This window comes from Dipodomys merriami, unplaced genomic scaffold (assembly GCF_024711535.1).
Source record: "Dipodomys merriami isolate MVZ:Mamm:240054 unplaced genomic scaffold, mDipMer1.0.p SCAF_4, whole genome shotgun sequence".
Classification (NCBI taxonomy): domain Eukaryota; kingdom Metazoa; phylum Chordata; class Mammalia; order Rodentia; family Heteromyidae; genus Dipodomys; species Dipodomys merriami.
This window is the reverse complement of record NW_027205603.1, coordinates 27,024,680-27,044,051: the sequence shown is the minus strand read 5'-3', so window position 1 is coordinate 27,044,051 and position 19,372 is coordinate 27,024,680. Positions and strand designations below refer to the sequence as shown.

At 39.4% G+C, this 19,372-nt stretch overlaps 1 protein-coding gene across 2 annotated transcripts in view; it reads left to right on the top strand.

Annotated features, from left to right (window-relative positions):
- Nucleotides 1-19,372, top strand: part of St18 (ST18 C2H2C-type zinc finger transcription factor) — a 136,964-nt gene that overhangs the window by 72,893 nt on the left and 44,699 nt on the right. For both annotated transcript variants that reach the window (XM_069990704.1, XM_069990705.1), the window contains 5 exons: nt 2,372-2,562; nt 9,144-9,935; nt 14,011-14,145; nt 16,118-16,208; nt 17,336-17,443. In XM_069990704.1, coding sequence (XP_069846805.1) covers nt 2,372-2,562; nt 9,144-9,935; nt 14,011-14,145; nt 16,118-16,208; nt 17,336-17,443 — 1,317 coding nt within the window. The remainder of the gene's footprint in view (nt 1-2,371; nt 2,563-9,143; nt 9,936-14,010; nt 14,146-16,117; nt 16,209-17,335; nt 17,444-19,372) is intronic.

The window sequence follows — 19,372 nt, the reverse complement described above, 5'->3', positions numbered from 1 at the left end:
CACAAGATATTTTTCTTTGTTTTTTTAATGTACTATGTGATTTTTTTGTTTCTTTGTTATGTTCTTCCCCTTATGGTATATCTCCTGTTGTCACTGTACTTGATTTTGGTACCCTTGCATTTTGTGTATACATTTATCTAATTTGAGGAGAAGCAGAATAACAAAATGCTGAAACAAGCACACAGGATGACCCATTGCAACAATGGACCCACAAGACTTTACAATTTGAGGGTGGAGGGAGGAGTGAGGGAGGTGGGGGAGGGAAGGGATGGGGGAGAACAACAAAGCAGAGGGTAACAATGCTCGACAAGAAATGTACTCATTACCTTACTCGTGCAACTGTAACCCCTCTGTACAGCATCTTTACAATAAAATAAAAATTAAAAAAATGAATCAAATTAAGATATGGGAAAGCCTCCATTCTAATATACTTTTTTAGATTCTTTCCCAGTACCAATGTCAGGAGTAATCACTATGGTTCTTAAAAGCCACTCTCTGTCCCTGCATTTAACATCTGAATGACCTGGGCGCTTCTCCTATTTTCTACAAATCTTGTTTATGATAATAGCTTTGGATTTTAATTGTATATTCTGTGAGAATTTTCTTTATGGAAAGTTATTTGATTTTGAAGATTAAGTAATTTCTCGAACTCTCTTTACATACATAGGAACCTTATCTCTAAGTAAAAATAGACCCTTTTACCACTCCTACTCAGAAGCGAGTCTGTCCTGGAGGGCAATTAAGGGGGAGTTCCCTGGCTATGCTCACTCTCATTGTATCAGAGCTACATGATTGAGCCCTGTGCTCACCTTCTCAAACCAGCAGACTTCCTCCACACAGGTCTCCACTGGTCTGTACAGTTTTCTCATAAAGGCATTTTTTGGCTTTCATTTTCATCTGGTTATAATACTCCATCTTCTAAAGATGCTCAGTTTGAACTTGGATTCATCACAGAAATTTTATGAATGCCTTTCTGATTTTGTTTTCTTTCTTTTGTTCTCCTTTCCCTATGTTTTTTGTATTAGCATCAATTCATTGTATAAGGAGTTTTATTTTGACATGTCCATATATGCATACAGAATATCTTGAAAAGACTTAATCCCTTCATCAATCTCTCAGTTTTCTTAGTAACTTCACTTAGCACAATTTTCCCATCAGTATAATTTTTAATTTTCAGAGTTTTCTAATGCATGAATTTCTGTCTCCCTCAAAAATCTTTTTTATCTTCTAGAAGAAATGAGATTTTTTTCCTCCTTTGGAAGGCTTTTCATCTATTCTATATTCAATAATTTGTGTATGCTTATAAAACCAAATTGTTTTCATGAGCAGACCACCATCTTTGCATTGATGTGTTTGAGAGCAGTTTAAGGACTTTGTCTGGTCAGTAATATTGAATTACTATGAATTTTCAATCATCTCTTAAAGATGGAGCTAATCATATCTTGTTACTTTGAGTCCAAGATCCTCTCTTCTAGAGTTTTTCATCTAAATCTCCCTCATTTCTCTTCAAAGAGCATTCAGTAAATATCTCTTACGGACTCACTGATGGTGAAATCCTCAGGCCTTCATGGATCGTGCCAGGAGAATGTTTGTGTTAACTTCACACATAAAGTGAGCTGTGCTAATTCTGAGTAAGGTGCATTTGGAAAAGCTGTGTTGAAAGGGTCTCCCCAGGAGCATTTCCAAATAAAACCATGTGATAACAGGAATAGGGATAAATGGTTATTTTTTTGAAATTCAATCTTATTTTTCTCCTTTTATTTGTTTGTTCTGTGTGCCAAATGAATGAGAATCAAAAGGCAGAATGCCATGTAGCATCTTCACAGTGATTTTTTATGTGTGTCTAGAGAAGGGTTGATTGAATGTCTCTACTCAATGGCCCTTTCATTCAAGTCAAAGTCCAAGACATGTGGCATCTCAATTTTGAGGTACAACTATAGCAGCAGTAAAAAGTTTCAGTGGCAAACAACTACTTGAAAAATCTTGTGATTTACCTATACTGGTGTATATTGTGTATCTGGTGATATAGTTTTCACATTAGCTGTTTCCTAGGATTAGCAAACCAGTGCAAATCTCATTTCATCCCTCCCTGGGTGTTTAGTATAGTGCCAAGCAAAGCACAGATTAACATATGCTTGCTCAAGATTAAGGATGATTTTTTAAAAAAAACTCTTCTGATATACAATAAAATAGACTGTGTCCAGTTTGCATATTCCATGGATGGTCTGTTTTTTGTTAGTGCCAGTGGCTAACCATAAACCTCCAGTCCCAGATTTCCAAAGGCTCTGGGTTATACTTAGATATGAAAATAAAATGCCATACACCAGTGCATACTGTCTTACAGTGTCCCGAATCTGTCCTGCTCATGCAGTGTTGCCTATAACTGCTCCATGATGAAGAAGAGGAGAGCAGAAGAACAGGCTCTGAGTGTACCAGTCAACAAGAGGAAATCCCTGCTGATGAAGCCTCGGCACTACAGCCCAGACACAGACTGCAAAGGAGACAGAGATGACAGGACTGAGAATGACAGCCTCTTGGAAACAGGGGATCACTCTTCCTCAGGTACAAGGAGGAGTGACCCAAGCTTTATCTTTTCTGGCACTGTAGAATAGATAGAAACGGTCTTAACTTATGAAGAGCCTATGGTTGGTGTGGTTGTGCAAGTATATTTATTTCATTCAGAATTTATTTATGGAGGACCCCCTTTTTATCAAGTTATAGGTCATATTTTAAATGATTACATTCTATATAATTATTAATGATTATGGTATACGTATGTGTATATGCGTGTGTGTCTATTTCTATATATACCTAAAACATTTATATTTTCATTAGTTGGTCAACATATATAATATCATTTTGCCCCAAGTGAAATATAATAATAACATAAACCAGTGCAAATGATTTTGACCTTAATATTTTCCATATTTTTTATAAATATCTATAGCAATGAGCTATAGAGGTGGCCTGAAGTTATTATCTTAGAGGTTTCTTCAGTAGGAAAATGACATGGAAAATCTATCACTGTGCCTATTATTTCTAAAATAAAGGATTTAAAGTACCTTAAGATAAATATTACAATTTGTTAATTCAGTTCTTCACTTGCTCATCAAACTGCCTTTATATACTAACAGAAATGTATTTATTATTTTTAAACTTTAGAATTTGTTCCTTTCTAGTTTGTAGTTACTGCCATTTATTCCTGTGAGTGACCAACCTCTAGGAGTTGGAATATCACTTGTTGCTTTGTTCATGAGGCTAAAGTTGAGGAATAATCAAAAAACTCAAAAAATGCCAAAAAAGTATTTCATGCTTGACTCACTAGAAAATTAAATTAGGTGGAAATGTGTTCTATTAAATATAGACACCATTTTTTTTCTGAATATGACTTTTTAGGAATCAAAATGCCCTTTATGATTTGATATTTGAAAAGAAGGTATCACAAACAAAAGGTACCAATATTGTTAAGTCTAAGTACTTCTTATAAATAGGATTATAGGAATAACCAGGAAATTAATTTAAAATATATAAAAGCATATTGACTCTGCAAACCCAAGTCTCAAATTAGACTCATTGTATCTCAAATAATTTTGGCTTAAATATAGTTAGAGGTTCTGTGATTAAAACAATGTAGTATGCTGATTGGTTCATGTTTAAGTAATGTCTCAAGCATTTCTGTATTTAGCATGTGGCTTAAACATCACAGCTTATCTGTTAATTTTTATCATCTTTGACATGTTTTAGTTTCTTGAGCTGGTCAATTTTACTTTGATCATGGAAATCATGGGTTAAATCTAGTCTTAAAGAAAGTTATTGAGGGGCTGGGAAGGTGGCTCAGTGGTAGAGCGCTTGCCTTGCATGCCTGAGGCCCTGGGTTTGATTCCTCAGCACCACATAAGCAAAAAGCCAGAAGTGGTGCTGTGGCTCAAGTGGTAGAGCACTAGCCTTGAGCTGAAGAGCTGAGGGACAGTGCCCAGGCCCAGAGTTCAGGCCCCATGACTGGACCCAAAAAAAAACAAAAAAAAAGAAAGTTATTGAATCATTGTGGATAGTTATGTATAATTTATCTTGCTATGTTACTTAGTCAAATATTTAAGAAAATGGGCATGTATTTGCCAATACCTTTAGAAAGTCCTTAGGTCAAATACTATATGTGGCTTTCAGACTTTGCACCTTCTATTATACAATCATAAATAGTATTAGCTACAAAAATATATGTTTAGGGGCTGGGAAGGTGGCTCAGTGGTAGAGTGCTTGCCTTGCATGCCTGAGGCCCTGGGTTTGATTCCTCAGCACCACATAAGCAAAAAGAAAAAAGCCGGAAGTGGCACTGTGGCTCAAGTGGTAGAGCGCTAGCCTTGAGCTGAAGAGCTGAGGGACAATGCCCAGACCCAGAGTTCAGGCCCCACGACCGGACCCAAAAAAAAAAAAAAAAGAATATATGTTTAAAGTTATTAAGTTATGCATTCAACATTTATGGAGATTTAGCTGAATGTTTACAGTGGTTATTTTATCTTTAATATTACCACTGATGATAAGGAATATACTGAATTAACAGTGATTATGGTTATTTTCAGCACTTTGTATATTTCAGAAAGATGAATAATATCATTTAGCACTGGAATCATGGCTCAGTGGTAGAGCATGTCCCTAGCAAGAACAAGGTCCCAAGTTCAAACCCCAGTACCACCACATGTATATATGTGTATGCATATACATATATATAATTCAATATAAATCTATTAGAATTATATATTGTAATATTTTATCATAGTATGTATATACATATACACATAAATATTAGTCCAAACTACAGTGCTAAAAGATATGTCTCATTGGTCTTAGTTTTATAGATAGGATTATTGAGGACCAAAGTGATACAATGCTGAATGTAACAGAGCTTGTAGGTATTGAGAGGAAGATGATTAGGAAATAGAAAGGAAAATTAGTTATTATGTCCAAACTAACTGTGCTCTATCTATACTTTATATTTCTCCTGCAAGTCTATCTTATAAAGTACAGCTGGGGCTGGGTTTTGACAAAGTCAATTTCCAGAAATGACCAAAGCACAGATACTTCTCTCAAATGATCAACAGAGGAAAGATTGTAAGTTATCTTGAATCCTCTGAAGAGTTTTACCTCTAACCTCTAAAGTAAACATTGTTGAGCTAGTGCCCAACCCAGCAAAAATACATTTTATCAAGCCATTAATTTACACCAGGGACCTCACAGGACTTTACCTTGTCTGGTTGAGACTAATTGTGTCTCTAAGTGGGGAGTTCAAATGACGGCACAAACTGCACCCAATACCTTCCTCTGACTACTTTTCAAAGAGATGCAGATAGACACCAAGGAGTATAGAAGAGAACAGGACAAACCACACAAAAATTAATTCTCTCACTGCGAAGACAAGCTGGCAAAGCACTACCAGTACACAAGACACACACAGGCTGTCCCTGTGCAAATGGAAACATGCGAATGTCCCCACAAGGTGGACTCACCCAAATCAGTGCGCCCAGTCCTCAGCAGCACAGCCATGTGCTCAGGATTCAGGGAAATCACCAGTCATAGGGTGTGGCTAGCTTGTGACAGGCTAGGATGTTGAAATGTAGAATTGAAGCCAAATGGGTTGGGATCAGCCCTTACCTGTGTATCTGTGTGGTTTTGAGCAAGCCCTTAACTCCTTGGATAACAGTGTTCCTTCTAGAAAGTAGACTAGAAAGGATCTTTTTGTACTGTTGTGAGATAAAAGGATGTAACACCAAGGACTGTAGTTTATTGTCTTAGGAAGAACAGTAGCACATCCAGTCATTGGGTCTCTAGATCTTCCTCATTTTGAAGATGAAGTCCAAGACTCAGAACACTAAGGGCCTGACCAAGGTTATACAGGCCGACAGTTCTGGGCCCACAGCATGTCCTAGTGTCTGGACCTCAGACTGTGGAGACCTGTACACTGAGCAGTTCTCAAAGACAGTTGCTGACTAAGGCCGTAGGAGGCACAGATGTACAGATTGGATTGCTAGAACTTTTCTCCAATGAATCTGGTTCTTCTAAGTGAAATATGGGATGGCCTTATTTATGTTAACAATCCCTCGCTATTATTTTATTTAAAAATAATACCTGGAGAGAGGAAAGGAGAGAGCCATCAATTACTGACTTCCTTTTGTGTTTCTCTGCAGGCATGCTCTCAGGGCAATAGTGTTGTCCTGCAGTACATAGGTTGGATAGGTATAAATAACAGTGCTAGCATCAGAACTCAAGTCTAGATCCCTCTGACTCTTCAGGCCTTAGCTATTTCAGGGGTAAAGGCATAAAGCTTATCCTCATGGTACCAAGAAAAATAAAAACAGGCGGCCCCTTGCAGAGATTGGAGAAATCAGAACATCATCACAGATCTGTCAGGTTCAAAAGCTAGAATTTTTCCTTCTCCCCATGGTAAGGGCCAGAGAGGGGTTTGGGAACACAACAAAGTCGATCTGTAGTTTGCAGAACATCCCTAGAAACTGGCACGTGTGACACACGTAGGCACCTCTGTCTGCAGGGCTCCTCTTTTTCTGAAGAATAATTAATAAATATTTTCTTTTAGCATATAACAAACAGTTGAACCAAACAATTATGTAAACTGGAAGTGACCCAAAATGCAAGCAGTTGGCAGCCACACAGTGAAGTGCATTGTCGTGCACGTGTGCGAGTTTGTCACTCCCGCCTCTCTGGTGATCTGCACTTAATAGGAATATTTTAAACTATGTAGCTAAGCAACAGAGGTAATTGTTGCTTTCTAGAGCTTTTGTTAGCACTCTAACACAGCCCAAATATGCATAATTAGGTATAATGTCTATAAATCATTATTGTACACATGTGGGTAGTTAAGTGGAGTGAGAGAATAGTTCAATGAATTGAGCATATTCACTGAAAATGCTTTTTATTTGTTTTCTGTAGTTCATAATACTTTAAAATTATCATAACCCTTTACACTTTCTCTTAATAGCTAACCGTGATATTGAGAAAAACTTCATTTGCATTTTAGACTATGTTTAATATATTATTTAAACCTGCAGTTCCTCTGATATGAATTCAGAAGAGGATAGGCCCATCCTATCAAATATTGTGTGCTTGTTTATCCAGCCTCTTTTCTAGGAACTGAAATGTTAAATTTTTCAGTTTACGTTGAATAGATCCCAACAAAAGACTGCACCCTATAATCAGCATTATTTACAGGGGCTGGTGTTGTGACTGAATTCTTCCCTGCGTCCAAAAATGCTTTTAGTTACTATGGCAATATTTACTTGATCCTGGCAGTCCAGTGTTGATTTAGGGAGATAATTACCAGAAAGGAAGATGATGGAGATGTATTTTTGAGTGTCCTTGTCAGAGACAATGTTTATAAAAAATTAAATGAGACAAAAAAAGGCACATTGTCTTCAGCATAGACACCCTCTCCTGCAACCTCGAACTGAAGGCTGTGCTTTTCTTCCTTCTAAAGGTGTTTATTAACACAGAATGTACTTCACTTAGTGTCTTTAACTATCTTCAAAGGGGTTTATTATTTTGTGTTTCCCATCCCCCACCTGCCTTTGAGACACAAAAATGGTCCTTCTTTTTGTTTGGGTTTTGTTTGTTTGGGTTTGGTTTGGTTTGAATCAGTCCTAGTGGATGTTGAAGGAGCATTGTTGGGACATTGGGTACCTTTCATAGCCTGGTGTGTGCTAGGCAATACTTCATATGCCTGGGCTACAGCTGATGTCAACAAGGAATCCACACCCTTAGTTGATAGGTTTTGTTGCCAGACTTGGACAAGCTTACTCTATGTGTGTATATACAACCTGTCACTGTGAAGTAAAAAAGTGACACAGTAAGCTGCCCCGAGATGACTACCATCTCACAGTCTTTCCTGTGTAGACTGGTACTTGGAACCTCCTCTCAGTCATTGGGTACCTTGTTCAGGACCCAAGAGAGCCCTATATTTAACTTATAACCAAGTCATATTCAATATCTTCCAACCATCACCACCTCCTGTCTTCTTCCCTTTTTATGTAAACGCTCACAAATAGCAAACCAGAAAGTATGTTACTACTTAAGATTCTCTCTGATCATGCTAACTATTCCATTTATATATCCTCTCAATATGGAATTGTAGTATGACAATTGCAAAAGTAAACAAGAAGTCTTGAGAGCTTCAGAATTCCTTTAGTTATCACCTCTATGTGGACATATTTAGTATCTTAGCATTTCATAAAATCTAAGAATATGTCTGGGAAACTCCAGAGTAGAGAACATAAACCAAATAAGCTATAAAAATATATTGTCATGCTAACAGAAAGCTAATGAATGTTTTTTGTACAATGAATAATTCTGTGTATTCAGCTGCCTGCTGGCTGGCTGAGCTGGGGAAATGTAAGAAGTCCAGTAGCAATTGTGCCACATTCGGAGCTCTGTCATTGTTAAGTATGGACCTCAACCTAGCTCTTCATATGATGAAAATTATAGTAACTAATTTCCACGTGCTTGCTTTTTGTTTGTTTGTTTGCCTTACTTGAAGATTGAACTCAGAGTCTCACAATTGTTGGGAAAGCACTCTACCACTTGAGCTGTACCTTCATTCTCTTTTTAATTTTGTTTTTCAGATAGTCTTATGCTAACTTTCCCTCTGCTACAGTCTTCCTGATTTCTACATCCCAAACAGCCAGGATTATACCTGTGCACCACCATGTCTGGCATACTAGCTCATTTATTTAAAGATAGTTTTGAGACTACTAAGTTCTCTCATTCTATTTTAAGAGCCTATACATTTTCCACTTGTGCTTATAAAATTTAATATAGCTCATACATTATATATTATGTATACATATGTGTGTATATCTGTGCTTATTATACATATAAGTGTACATATATGTGTGTGCGCATATGGTATAATTTCCTTGAATATTGAGGCTTGGGGATTGTTTTTCTTTTGGAAGGAAGGAGATTTGTTTGGTATTGAGACAGGCTCTTGCTAAGCAATGTAATGGGCTCAGAGCTTGCTATATAGTCCAGGCTGACCTCAGGATCCTCCTGCCTCTGCCTCCTAAATTCTGGGATTACAGGCATGGACCTGAAAATACTTTTAATCCTTCCTTTTCAATATCGGTTTTGTTTTCCTATAGAAGGAATCCTAATAAAACCTGCGGATGAGAACCTTAATTCTACTGCTCCAGAAAATGCCCCCCTGAAGGAAGATCCATATGTTTGTTATCAAGAGCTCATGGTCAAGTCTTTAATGCACTTGGGGAAAATTGAAAAGAATGTGTCTGTACAGACTATAAGTGAAAACTTAAATGACAGTGGCATCCAATCTTTAAAAGCAGAGAATGATGAAGCAGATGAGTGCTTTATGATTCATTCAGATGATGGAAGAGATAAACTCAACTGTTCCCAGAGACCATTCTGTTCCTCCGATGACAGTGAAAGTAACTCTGAAAGTGCAGAGAATGGATGGGACAGCGGCTCTAGCCTGTCAGAAGAGGCCAGACCTCACAGCGGCCCAAAATACATGTTAGTGGATAATAAAAAAGACCTACTGGAAGTTCCTGAAATAAAAACTGAAGGTGACGAATTTATCCCTTGTGAGAATAGGTGTGATTCTGACGCAGACAAGAGAGACCTACAGAATGCTCATGTGGAGCCCTTGGACAGCAAAGCCCACTCGTCCTTCCCTGAGATTGAGGAAGAAGATGGTGAGAGCCTAGTCACCACAACTGAAGAACCTCATGACCTGGAAAAGGCCAAGGGGAACCTAAGTTTGCTGGAACAGGCAATTGCTCTGCAAGCCGAGCAAGGCTGTGTTTTCCATAACACCTACAAAGAGCTGGACAAGTTTCTCCTGGACCACCTAGCAGGAGAAAGGAGGCAAACCAAAGTTATTGACATGGGTGGAAGACAAACCTTTAACAACAAACGTAAGATACATTTTTAAATTCATTTAAAAAATAAAATTACATTAGGGCTTGGGGGGGAGTTAGATTTAATTATTCCTTCCAGGGAGCTTTTTGACAAACTAATGTAATTTAAGAATTAATTTATAGGGGCTGGGAAGTTGGCTCAGTGGTAGAGCGCTTGCCTTGCAATGCATGAGGCCCTGGGTTCGATTCCTCAGCACCACATAAGCAAAAAGAAAAAAGCCTGAGGTGGCACGTTGGCTCAAGTGGTAGAGTGCTAGCCTTGAGCTGAAGAGCTGAGGGACAGCGCCCAGGCCCAGAGTTCAGGCCCCACGTCCGGACCCCCCCCCCCAAAAAAAAAAGAAGAATTAATTTATAAGTGGACACCAATGGCTCAGACCTCATAATCCCAGCTGTTCAGGAGACTGAAATCAGAGGATTGCAGTTTGAAATCAGCCCAGTCAGGAAAGTCCTTTAGACTTTTGTCTCTAATCACCAAAATAGCTGGAAGTGGAACTCTGGCTGCAATGGTAGAACACCAACCTTGAGCAAAAATCTAATGGACAGTGTCCAGGCCCTGAGTTCAAGTCCCAGTACCATACAAAAAAAGAGGGAAAAAGAATAAGTTCATAATTATGAAATAAGTCATTTTGATTTCCCCCTACTCTGTGTTATTATCAGGTCCAGCTGGGTCAGCTTTGCAGGGTCTTCCCACATAAGGAAAATATTCATTGGATCTATTTCCTTTAATTGAACTGCTTTGTAAAAGTACATTACACCTTTAAAAGCCACTTTACCAGATATTATTAGAAGTGTGATAGTACTTACTGGGCTTCAAATCATTTTATTAACCAAGTTTATTCTAGAAATGTAAATTCTCTTTCCACTCTTGTTCTAGAACCATATAGCTGCTTTTGAGTTTCAAAATGTGCCAAACCACTTATGAGCCAGGCAGGATTCTCTGATCCTTGTTGGGATAAAACTGTCTTTATAACCATATTCTTTTTTTGTCTCTTGTGTATATGCTGTGTGTGTGTGTGTGTGTGTGTGTGTGTGTGTGTGTGCGTGTGTGTGTGTGCGTGTGTGTGTGTCTGTACGTGCACACGCACGCAAGCACCAGTCCTGAAGCTTGATCTCAAAGCCTGGGCATTGTCCTTTAGCTCTTATGTTCAAGGCTCAAGGTTCGTGCTCTACCACTTAAGCCATAGCTCTATTTCCAGCTTTTTTGCTGGTTAATTGGAGATAAGAGTCTCATGGAGTTTTCAGGCATCAAACTGTGATCCTCGGATCTCAGCCTTGAGAGTAGCTAGGATTATAGGCCACTAACTCCCAGATCACCAGTGGGATTTAAAATTTCACTTTATGCAAGCCTGAAGATAAGCCCCCAGTGTTGCAGTAAGTTGGTAACACTATTGGTACTAAGCATGTCCAGATTTGGAGTATGAGTATAGATAGTGTCATCTTGTAATTTGTTGCCTAGTCTATGACATTTGTCCAGTCAGAAATGTGAACAATGACACAGTTTATCAGGTATGAATGAGGACAGTCACAGGCAAGCTCAGATGTATCGTCACAGTGTTTAAGGTCAGCCTTATTGTGTATACCTCTACAAAGAGAAGAAAAGAAGAGCCAGGCTTGAGAGTTACCTCCAGCCTCTCTCTGGCTTCTTATCATGCCAACAGGTTCTGCCCTCCAGAGCATTTCATCTGAATCTTTGTTTTGCCCAGCTCAGGAGAGACTCACAAACAAAAGTGCATGGTGGACTGTCAGTGGGCTGCACCTGGTCAGGTGCCAGGTTGCGTTATCTCCAACACCCTCTCTTCTTCCCACAGATACACTGTGGCAAGGAGGAGAAATGCTCCACGCCAAACCTTTTCAATGTGTTTTAGAAATGTGGTCTCACCTGGACAAGCTCCAGGAGAAGAAGGGCATCAAAACCCTTGCTCCTCACTTCCCTATGAACAGCATTGCACTGTGTGGTGGAGTCGGCCCCTTAGTTCACTTCAGATTTGAAGGATTTTGACCAAGAGTCTACAGATTTTTACATGCCTAAAGCAACTTAAAATTTGTCACTGTATTTGATTAAACAAAACAGACATACACAAAACCACAGAACACCATACATACTTAATATGCCTTTTTCTGTCGTGCAAAATAGAGTTATCTCAACATCAGTTATCTTACTTAAGTCCTGTCTTAGTTCATACAAACTGCTCACTGTTTATTTGGGTCTCCCTGTTCGGTATCCTGGCCCTTTCCTGGACTGCTACTGCTGACTGTCAATTGAACAGTCTTGGCTCCTCCCCCTTATGCTGAAACCATGCCCCATATAATTGCATTACACACAGCCGGCTGTGTCCCATCTGCCCTGGACTGTATGTAATCCAACACCTGGGGTGACATGGTGTCATAAAGGCATGTCTACTCTCACAGCATAGTGCCCCCAGAGATGTCCATCATATTCCACAACAGAGGCCTGGCCTTGGGTGATTGCTTGGAGCAGAAGATCATGTAGCACAACATCCTGGCAGCAGGAAGGACCCTGTACCCTGACCAAACAGGGCAAGTAGTTTTGTGGGCAAGATTGCATAGATTATTTATGTTTATTCTCTGCCTCAGAGATGCTCAATATTCCTGTTGCTTTGAATTCTGAGTCCCACAGCCTGGCTGAGTCCACCGTGTTCTCCGAGGGCTCACATGTTCCTTCTATTGTCCTGCTAAAATCTGTGAATGCTGAGGGACACAATTCTCCTTCACTAGTTTCATCCCTACATGAGACAGGGACAGTTTGTAGTATAATGCAGCCTTTCTGTTTGATCTAACATCTCAATCACTAATATACACATTTTAACTAAGGCCCAATTTAGTTTGGGCCTAACTTCATTAATGTTCTGTTTTGTACTCATTTATTTATGTTAGATATTTATATAAATAACCCTTTATTGTCTAGGTGCTGGTGGCTCATATCTGTACTCCTAGCTACTTAAGAGGATGGGATCTGAGGATCCTAGTTCTAAGCCAGCACAGGCAGAAAAGTCTCTGTGAGACTCTTATCTCCAATAAACCACTCAAAAACCAGAAGTGGTGCTCAAGTGGTAGAGTGCTAACATTGAGCAAAAAGAGGCTCGGGAGCAGCACCCAGACCCTAAGTTCAAGCCCTACTGACAAAAATAAATAAAGACAACCCTTTATCTAACTCTCAGTACTGTGCATGTCAGAAATTAAAACTCCCCCAGTTGTCATTCGCCCTTCCCTCTCCAGGCTGCTTTGTCCTGTGAGTCTCACTTCCTCCAGGTTTCAGGCTCTCCAGAAGGTTGGGAAGACAGCTGCAACTGCTCTACAGTTCCATCTTCTATCAGTTCCCCATAAAGAACGTTTCCTTTTCAAGACTACTTCCCTTTGCCTCAATTTCTGCAGTCAGTCACATCAACAGTGTCATCACTGTAATCACTGCGCAGTGATACTGACAGCCCATTAGGCTTTCAAGAACTTGGAACTTAGCAGGCGTTGGTTAGGCAGGCTAAAGCCATCCTGACTTCTGTCAGCTGCTCTGCAAGAAACAAGCTCTGCTAGACCATCCCCACTCCCAGGCCACCTGCTGCGAGGGACCAGCCTGCAGGACAAAGTCAAGGAGGCCTTTCTCAGATGAATTCTTTGTTTTGTCATCTTCAATCTGGCCTTCTCTAGACTCTTTGAATAGTAGGAGGTGATTTGAGTTTACACAAATTCATTTTTCTTTCTCACTTTTTTTCTTCTTTCATTCTTTTTTTTTCTTTGCCAGAGTCTGTTTAACCTCTAGTCCAGGGCGATTTTTCATAATGAGGCTTTAACTACACAATACATGACATAGCAACTTAAAACCACCTCTATTTTAACAGACCCTTGCCTTGTGTCAGCCTTTGCTTAACAAACTGAGAAAATTAAAAACATGTTTAATGCTTCCTCAGGTGTTAGTTGAGGGTCTTTTTCAAGGCAATGTGAGAAGAATGTTGATGATGGCAAAAATGAATAAAGTGAAAATGTCATTCTGCAAGGCCACTCTACTGAATGGACAGGATGGAAAAATAACCAAATGAATTTCACAATTTTTCTATAGATTCACCGAGGCCTGAAAAGAGAGAGACCAAGTGCCCCATCCCTGGGTGCGATGGCACAGGGCATGTGACGGGGCTCTACCCCCACCACCGCAGCCTTTCAGGGTGCCCCCATAAAGTGCGAGTTCCCCTGGAAAGTAAGTACTACTTATCCCCCAGAGACAGAGGTGACTTTTTACATGAACCGCAGTATCACAACATTATCTGCATCCTTAGAATTTCAATTTGAAATTAAGAATGGAAACAAGAGTTTTCCCTCTGTACACTGAGCAATTTACACTTAGTTATGCATTTTAAAACAACAGTTTATAATCAAGTGCCAGCGGCTCATGCTTATTCTCGTAGGTACTCAGGAGGCTGAGATCTGAGGATCACAGTTCCAAACTAACTGGCAGGAAAGTCTGGGAGACTCATCTCCAATTAACCACCAAAACACTGGAAGTACAACTGTGGCTCAAGTAGTAGATCAAAAATGTAGACCAAGTAGTCAAGTAGTGAGCAAAAATGCTTAGAGACAATACCCAGGCCCTGAGTTCAAGCCCCAGGACCAGCACACACACACACACACACACACACACACACACACACACACACACACACACACACACACACACACACACACACACACACACACACACACACACACACACACACACACACACACACAGTAGTGTATTAAGAGAAAATCTGAAGGACAGTAAAGTTGGTAGGAGGCAATTGCCATTGAAAACTAAGCTTATTTTCCATTGTTCCTTGAGGAGGGATCTTGTCATACTCGAGTGGTCTCATGAAGAATCCTCAAAGTCAGTTAGGATCAGGTGAAGGAGGAACTGTGAGCAAAAGCCTTAAGTGTGGCTTCTGTGTAGAGTACATGTGAGGCAAGCTGGAGCAGTCTGGTTTAGGGAGCTCTAGTTACCAGATACCTGGCCCTGGATGATTAGGGCAGGAACCAAATCAGGCAGTCGGGGTGTGGGCTCCAGAGTGGTTGACTAATACTTTAAGAATGTGTACAGGGGGAAAATTATGTGATTTGGCAAACTCTGAAAAGGGCTGATCCCCCGACTCCAAGGTCAGCAAAATCCCAGATACCAAAGCTTCAGAGTAGATAATAAGATACTGTTATACTCTGTGTGTCAGTATAGTCTTTTCCCAGCCCGAAGCATGGCTGTCCTAAAGCTCAGAGTTAGTCACAGCTGCAGTGTACTACAGAGAAGGCACTATTATACTCCTGGTTGCCCTCGCTGTGGCAACACATGCTTCCTGGTGCTGTCTCAGTACATCCAGTCACATCTGAGGGCCCCAAGCAAAAGCAACCCACTCCCAAATCCCAGCCTTAGCGTGAGCTGGGCCTAAGAGGTAAAGGGAGGTTCTCCCACCTTCTAAGCTGCAAAGGACTGATAGGCTTCAGCCTTTTTGCATCTATTTATTGAGATACTCTTGGGCCATTCAATCTGGCAGAGATGGGAGAATTACAGCAACACCTTTCTCAGTGTCAAAACTGGCTAGAGACCTAGAGTCCCCAGCTCAGCCCTACCCTGCATGCCGACTTAGCATTTCTTCCCACTGTGTTTCTGATGATACCCAGCTAAAATCTTGCCAGTGGCTGCTTGGCAGCAGAGGGTGGATAAACACACAAGATGAAAATAAATTACAGAAAATTTAAAAAAAAAAACACTACAGGCAGAACCTAGATAGCAGGGAAAGGATGACACGACCTATATGACAAATAGTTTTCTCCATCCATTCTTCCCCCAAGGAAAAGCCTAGATGTGACAGGAAGGATGAGGAACTTTCCAGTTTAAGTAAGACAGCTAGGGTTAGGACCTCAATAAAAATCAGGAAGGTTCCTACATTGAATATAGGCAGAATTATCCCAAGTTTAGGGTTCTATATAACATGACAGTCAGAGCAATTAAAATATATGCAAGCCCAATAAATTTAGTTTCTGAAGTTCTCTGATGAATTTGTTTTTCAGTTTGAATATTATTGGAGAGAGTCTGGTGGGTTATTGAACTAAAGTTACTTGAATGTGGAACTGAGAAATGAATGTTGGTATGTAATATCTTGATGGGAAATTATTCTCCCCTTTAATGTGATTTTTGTGCTTAGTTCTTGCCATGCATGAAAACGTGCTCAAGTGTCCCACCCCAGGATGCACAGGAAGGGGGCATGTGAACAGTAACCGCAACACGCATAGGAGGTAATTCTGACAATTTACTGATCATTTTACATTTTAAAATGTGAGAAAGACTTTCTACCATGGGCTATTTGTTATGAAAGTTACTGTCTATTATTCCCACTTCAAATAAATTAGAAATATTCTAAACCAGTTCACATTTTTCATAGAAAATCACCCATGATTTTCTGTCGTGTCTTAGAAATATTTATATTAGCAGTCAGTTACAATAATGAATCAATTATCTTTGAAGATGCTAGCATTCTGTGTTCATATGGTCAGAGAAAATAGGGTATGTTCTCTTCTGTTCTGGGATCTTACCAGTGCAGTTTGACATTGGAAGGAATTGCTTATGGATTATCTTGGATCACTTTCAGTAGGCATTAAAAAGGTATTGAAAGGCTTTCAGTATTTAGTTGATTTGACTGAAAATCAGACAGAGGAACATGAGGTATGGCTCCAGTGGTGAAACACACCAACCTTGAAAAAAACTGCGAAGAAAGAGCAGAAGACCCTGAGCTCAAGCCTCAGTACCAGCACCAAGAAAAACTCCAAAACAGCTAGATAAGAGGTAGACATCATTTTACTGAAAACTCAACCAGAATAAGGAATAGATGCGTACAGAGGTATATGTGTGTGTATAAATATACATATATATACATATATATATTCTACTGTTTTTTAGTGAACATGCTGATTTTAAGTGTATTTTGTGTGTAGATTATATGATTATGAGGTGCAATTTGTTATAAAAATAACTTTAAATTCCATACTTTCAAGTTAAAACTAAGATATAAAATTGAGTCCCTAAAAGCTTGCTAAAAATTCTCAGGTAAAACTGGGAGCTACCATGATACCTTTTGTAATTGAACACACTGTATTCAGAATGAACGTATTTTACTTTGAATATTAAGAATTTCAGAATCCTTTTGTTAGGTCTCTCGTATATAATATTTTGATTTTTTTTTAAATGAGCCTCTGAGATGAGGCTGCGGAACAAGTATTGATGTTGTAGTCTGCAAAAACCTTTGAGGGTGTGACTGAACTACTAATATGACTTAAAATGTGCTGAGTTGGCTAGGAGGCCTGTGCCAGAGCAAATCACATGATCATTCAATTTCACATTCTCCTATTTTTCTTCTTTGAAACAGTCTTTCTGGCTGTCCAATTGCGGCAGCTGAAAAACTGGCAATGTCCCAGGATAAAAGTCATCTTGATTCTTCCCAAACTGGGCAGTGTCCTGACCAGGTGGCCCACAGGTATGAACTCCCAGAAAAATCTTAATGCTCTGTCCCTACCAGAATCCCATCCAACATGACCTCTGATCCCTTGGGTAGCACTTTACTATGGTCCTACTGTCATTTTTGAAAAAACGAGTGTAGAGAATGATGCCATGACTCCAATGAGCTATGAAACCTAGGCGTTTCACTTGAAGTTTATTCTTTGTAAAAGTAATAGGATACAGATGAACCTAAAAGGAATAAAGTGTACGATAAGGTACATTAATCAAACTTCAGAGACACAAGTACATTCCACAGTCAGGTGAGCTTCCCTATATTAGTGATTTCACCTTTCCTACCTGGAGAAAATAGCATCATACAAAAAAAAATACCATCATGAGCCACCCACCTATTCAGTCCCATGATGAACAGCTAGTAGCCAAATGTCTTCCATTCATATATAAGCTCCCAAGCTGTTTAGTAGTTTGGAGGGTCTTCTGCCTAAATAACATGATTTGCATGTTGTTTAATGTGATGGTATATGTTTACAACAGTCATATTTGTAGGAAAAGTGATTTTCAGGATTAAGAAAGGTGATTGGATAACTTGTTAAAGAGTCACTGAAAAGTAAAACAGCTTTAGGCATGACAGTACTTCCCCAATATGCCTTCCCTTATTGTCAAGTGAAGCTCATGAATTATTGGATAAGTGCCTATAAGAAATGTTAGAATGGGAGAGTTTTTCCCTTAGTGGATTATTTGCAAGTACAAAAATAGCATTGTTTCATTTTGCTCACTTCTTATGAGATAAATGTTGTTTTAGGTTAGAACATTTTTACAACTTTTTTTTTTTTTTTTCCCGTCGTGGGGCCTGAACTCTGGGCCTGGGCGCTGTCCCTCAGCTCTTCAGCTCAAGGCTAGCACTCTACCACTTGAGCCACAGTGCCACTTCTGGCTTTTTTCTTTTTGCTTATGTGGTGCTGAGGAATCAAACCCAGGGCCTCATGCATGCAAGGCAAGCGCTCTACCACTGAGCCACCTTCCCAGCCCTATTTTTACAACTTTAAGACTATAAAATTTTAGATAAACAGATAGATAAATAAATAGATAGATAATGACAGATAATGATCCAGTAGTCTAAAATGGTTTTACCTATTCCCAAAGACTTCATTGGTATTTGGACATTCTGATGGGCACCATCTGTTGGAAAATAATTGGAAGAATTCTTTGATAATTGTTCAATTCTAAAAGGTATACTTGTTTATATTCTCTTATCATTGGACCAGAGGTGGGGGCAAACACATTTCCCCCCTTTGATTAAAACTGGTGATTCACAATTATGGTACCCTGTTTGATGCAATTACAATAGTTCTACAGGAATATTTAATGCACAGTAAATTAACATTGGAATGACTACATTGAGAAATATCACTGATGTTAGAATATAGTGACTTGAATCAGATTTAGATGGTTACAGTTTAATAGATAAAATATTGAAAGGCTAGTTAAAACTTACTCAGCAAAAAAACATTTAGACTGAGAATGAGGGGAAAAAAAGGCAGAAAAGTCTAAGAAGAAAATCCTAATTCAGTAGTGAGTATTCTGGTACCTGTACTACCTCTACTAGGCATCAGACAGGATGGTGACTAGTCATGGCTAATCTGATTAACTTCCAAAAATCAGAATGTGCACATCTTGTCAGTGTCTTAACTGATATTGATAGTTATGTGGCACTTTTCTCTGTGGAGCTCAAAATGCAAACAAATGTCAAATTTTTCTCCTTCTTGACCACTGCATGAGGTAAAGATTAGATTGCCTCTTTCTACCTTATTTTGATAAGGGACAGGGACACAGTATGCAGCAGCTCCATGATAGTATGGTAACCCTAAGCAGAGCCAAAGCATCTCTTCATCTCTCCCAGCTCAGGAGCATCTCTACTTGTGCTGTGATCACACCTTTGATATTGTAT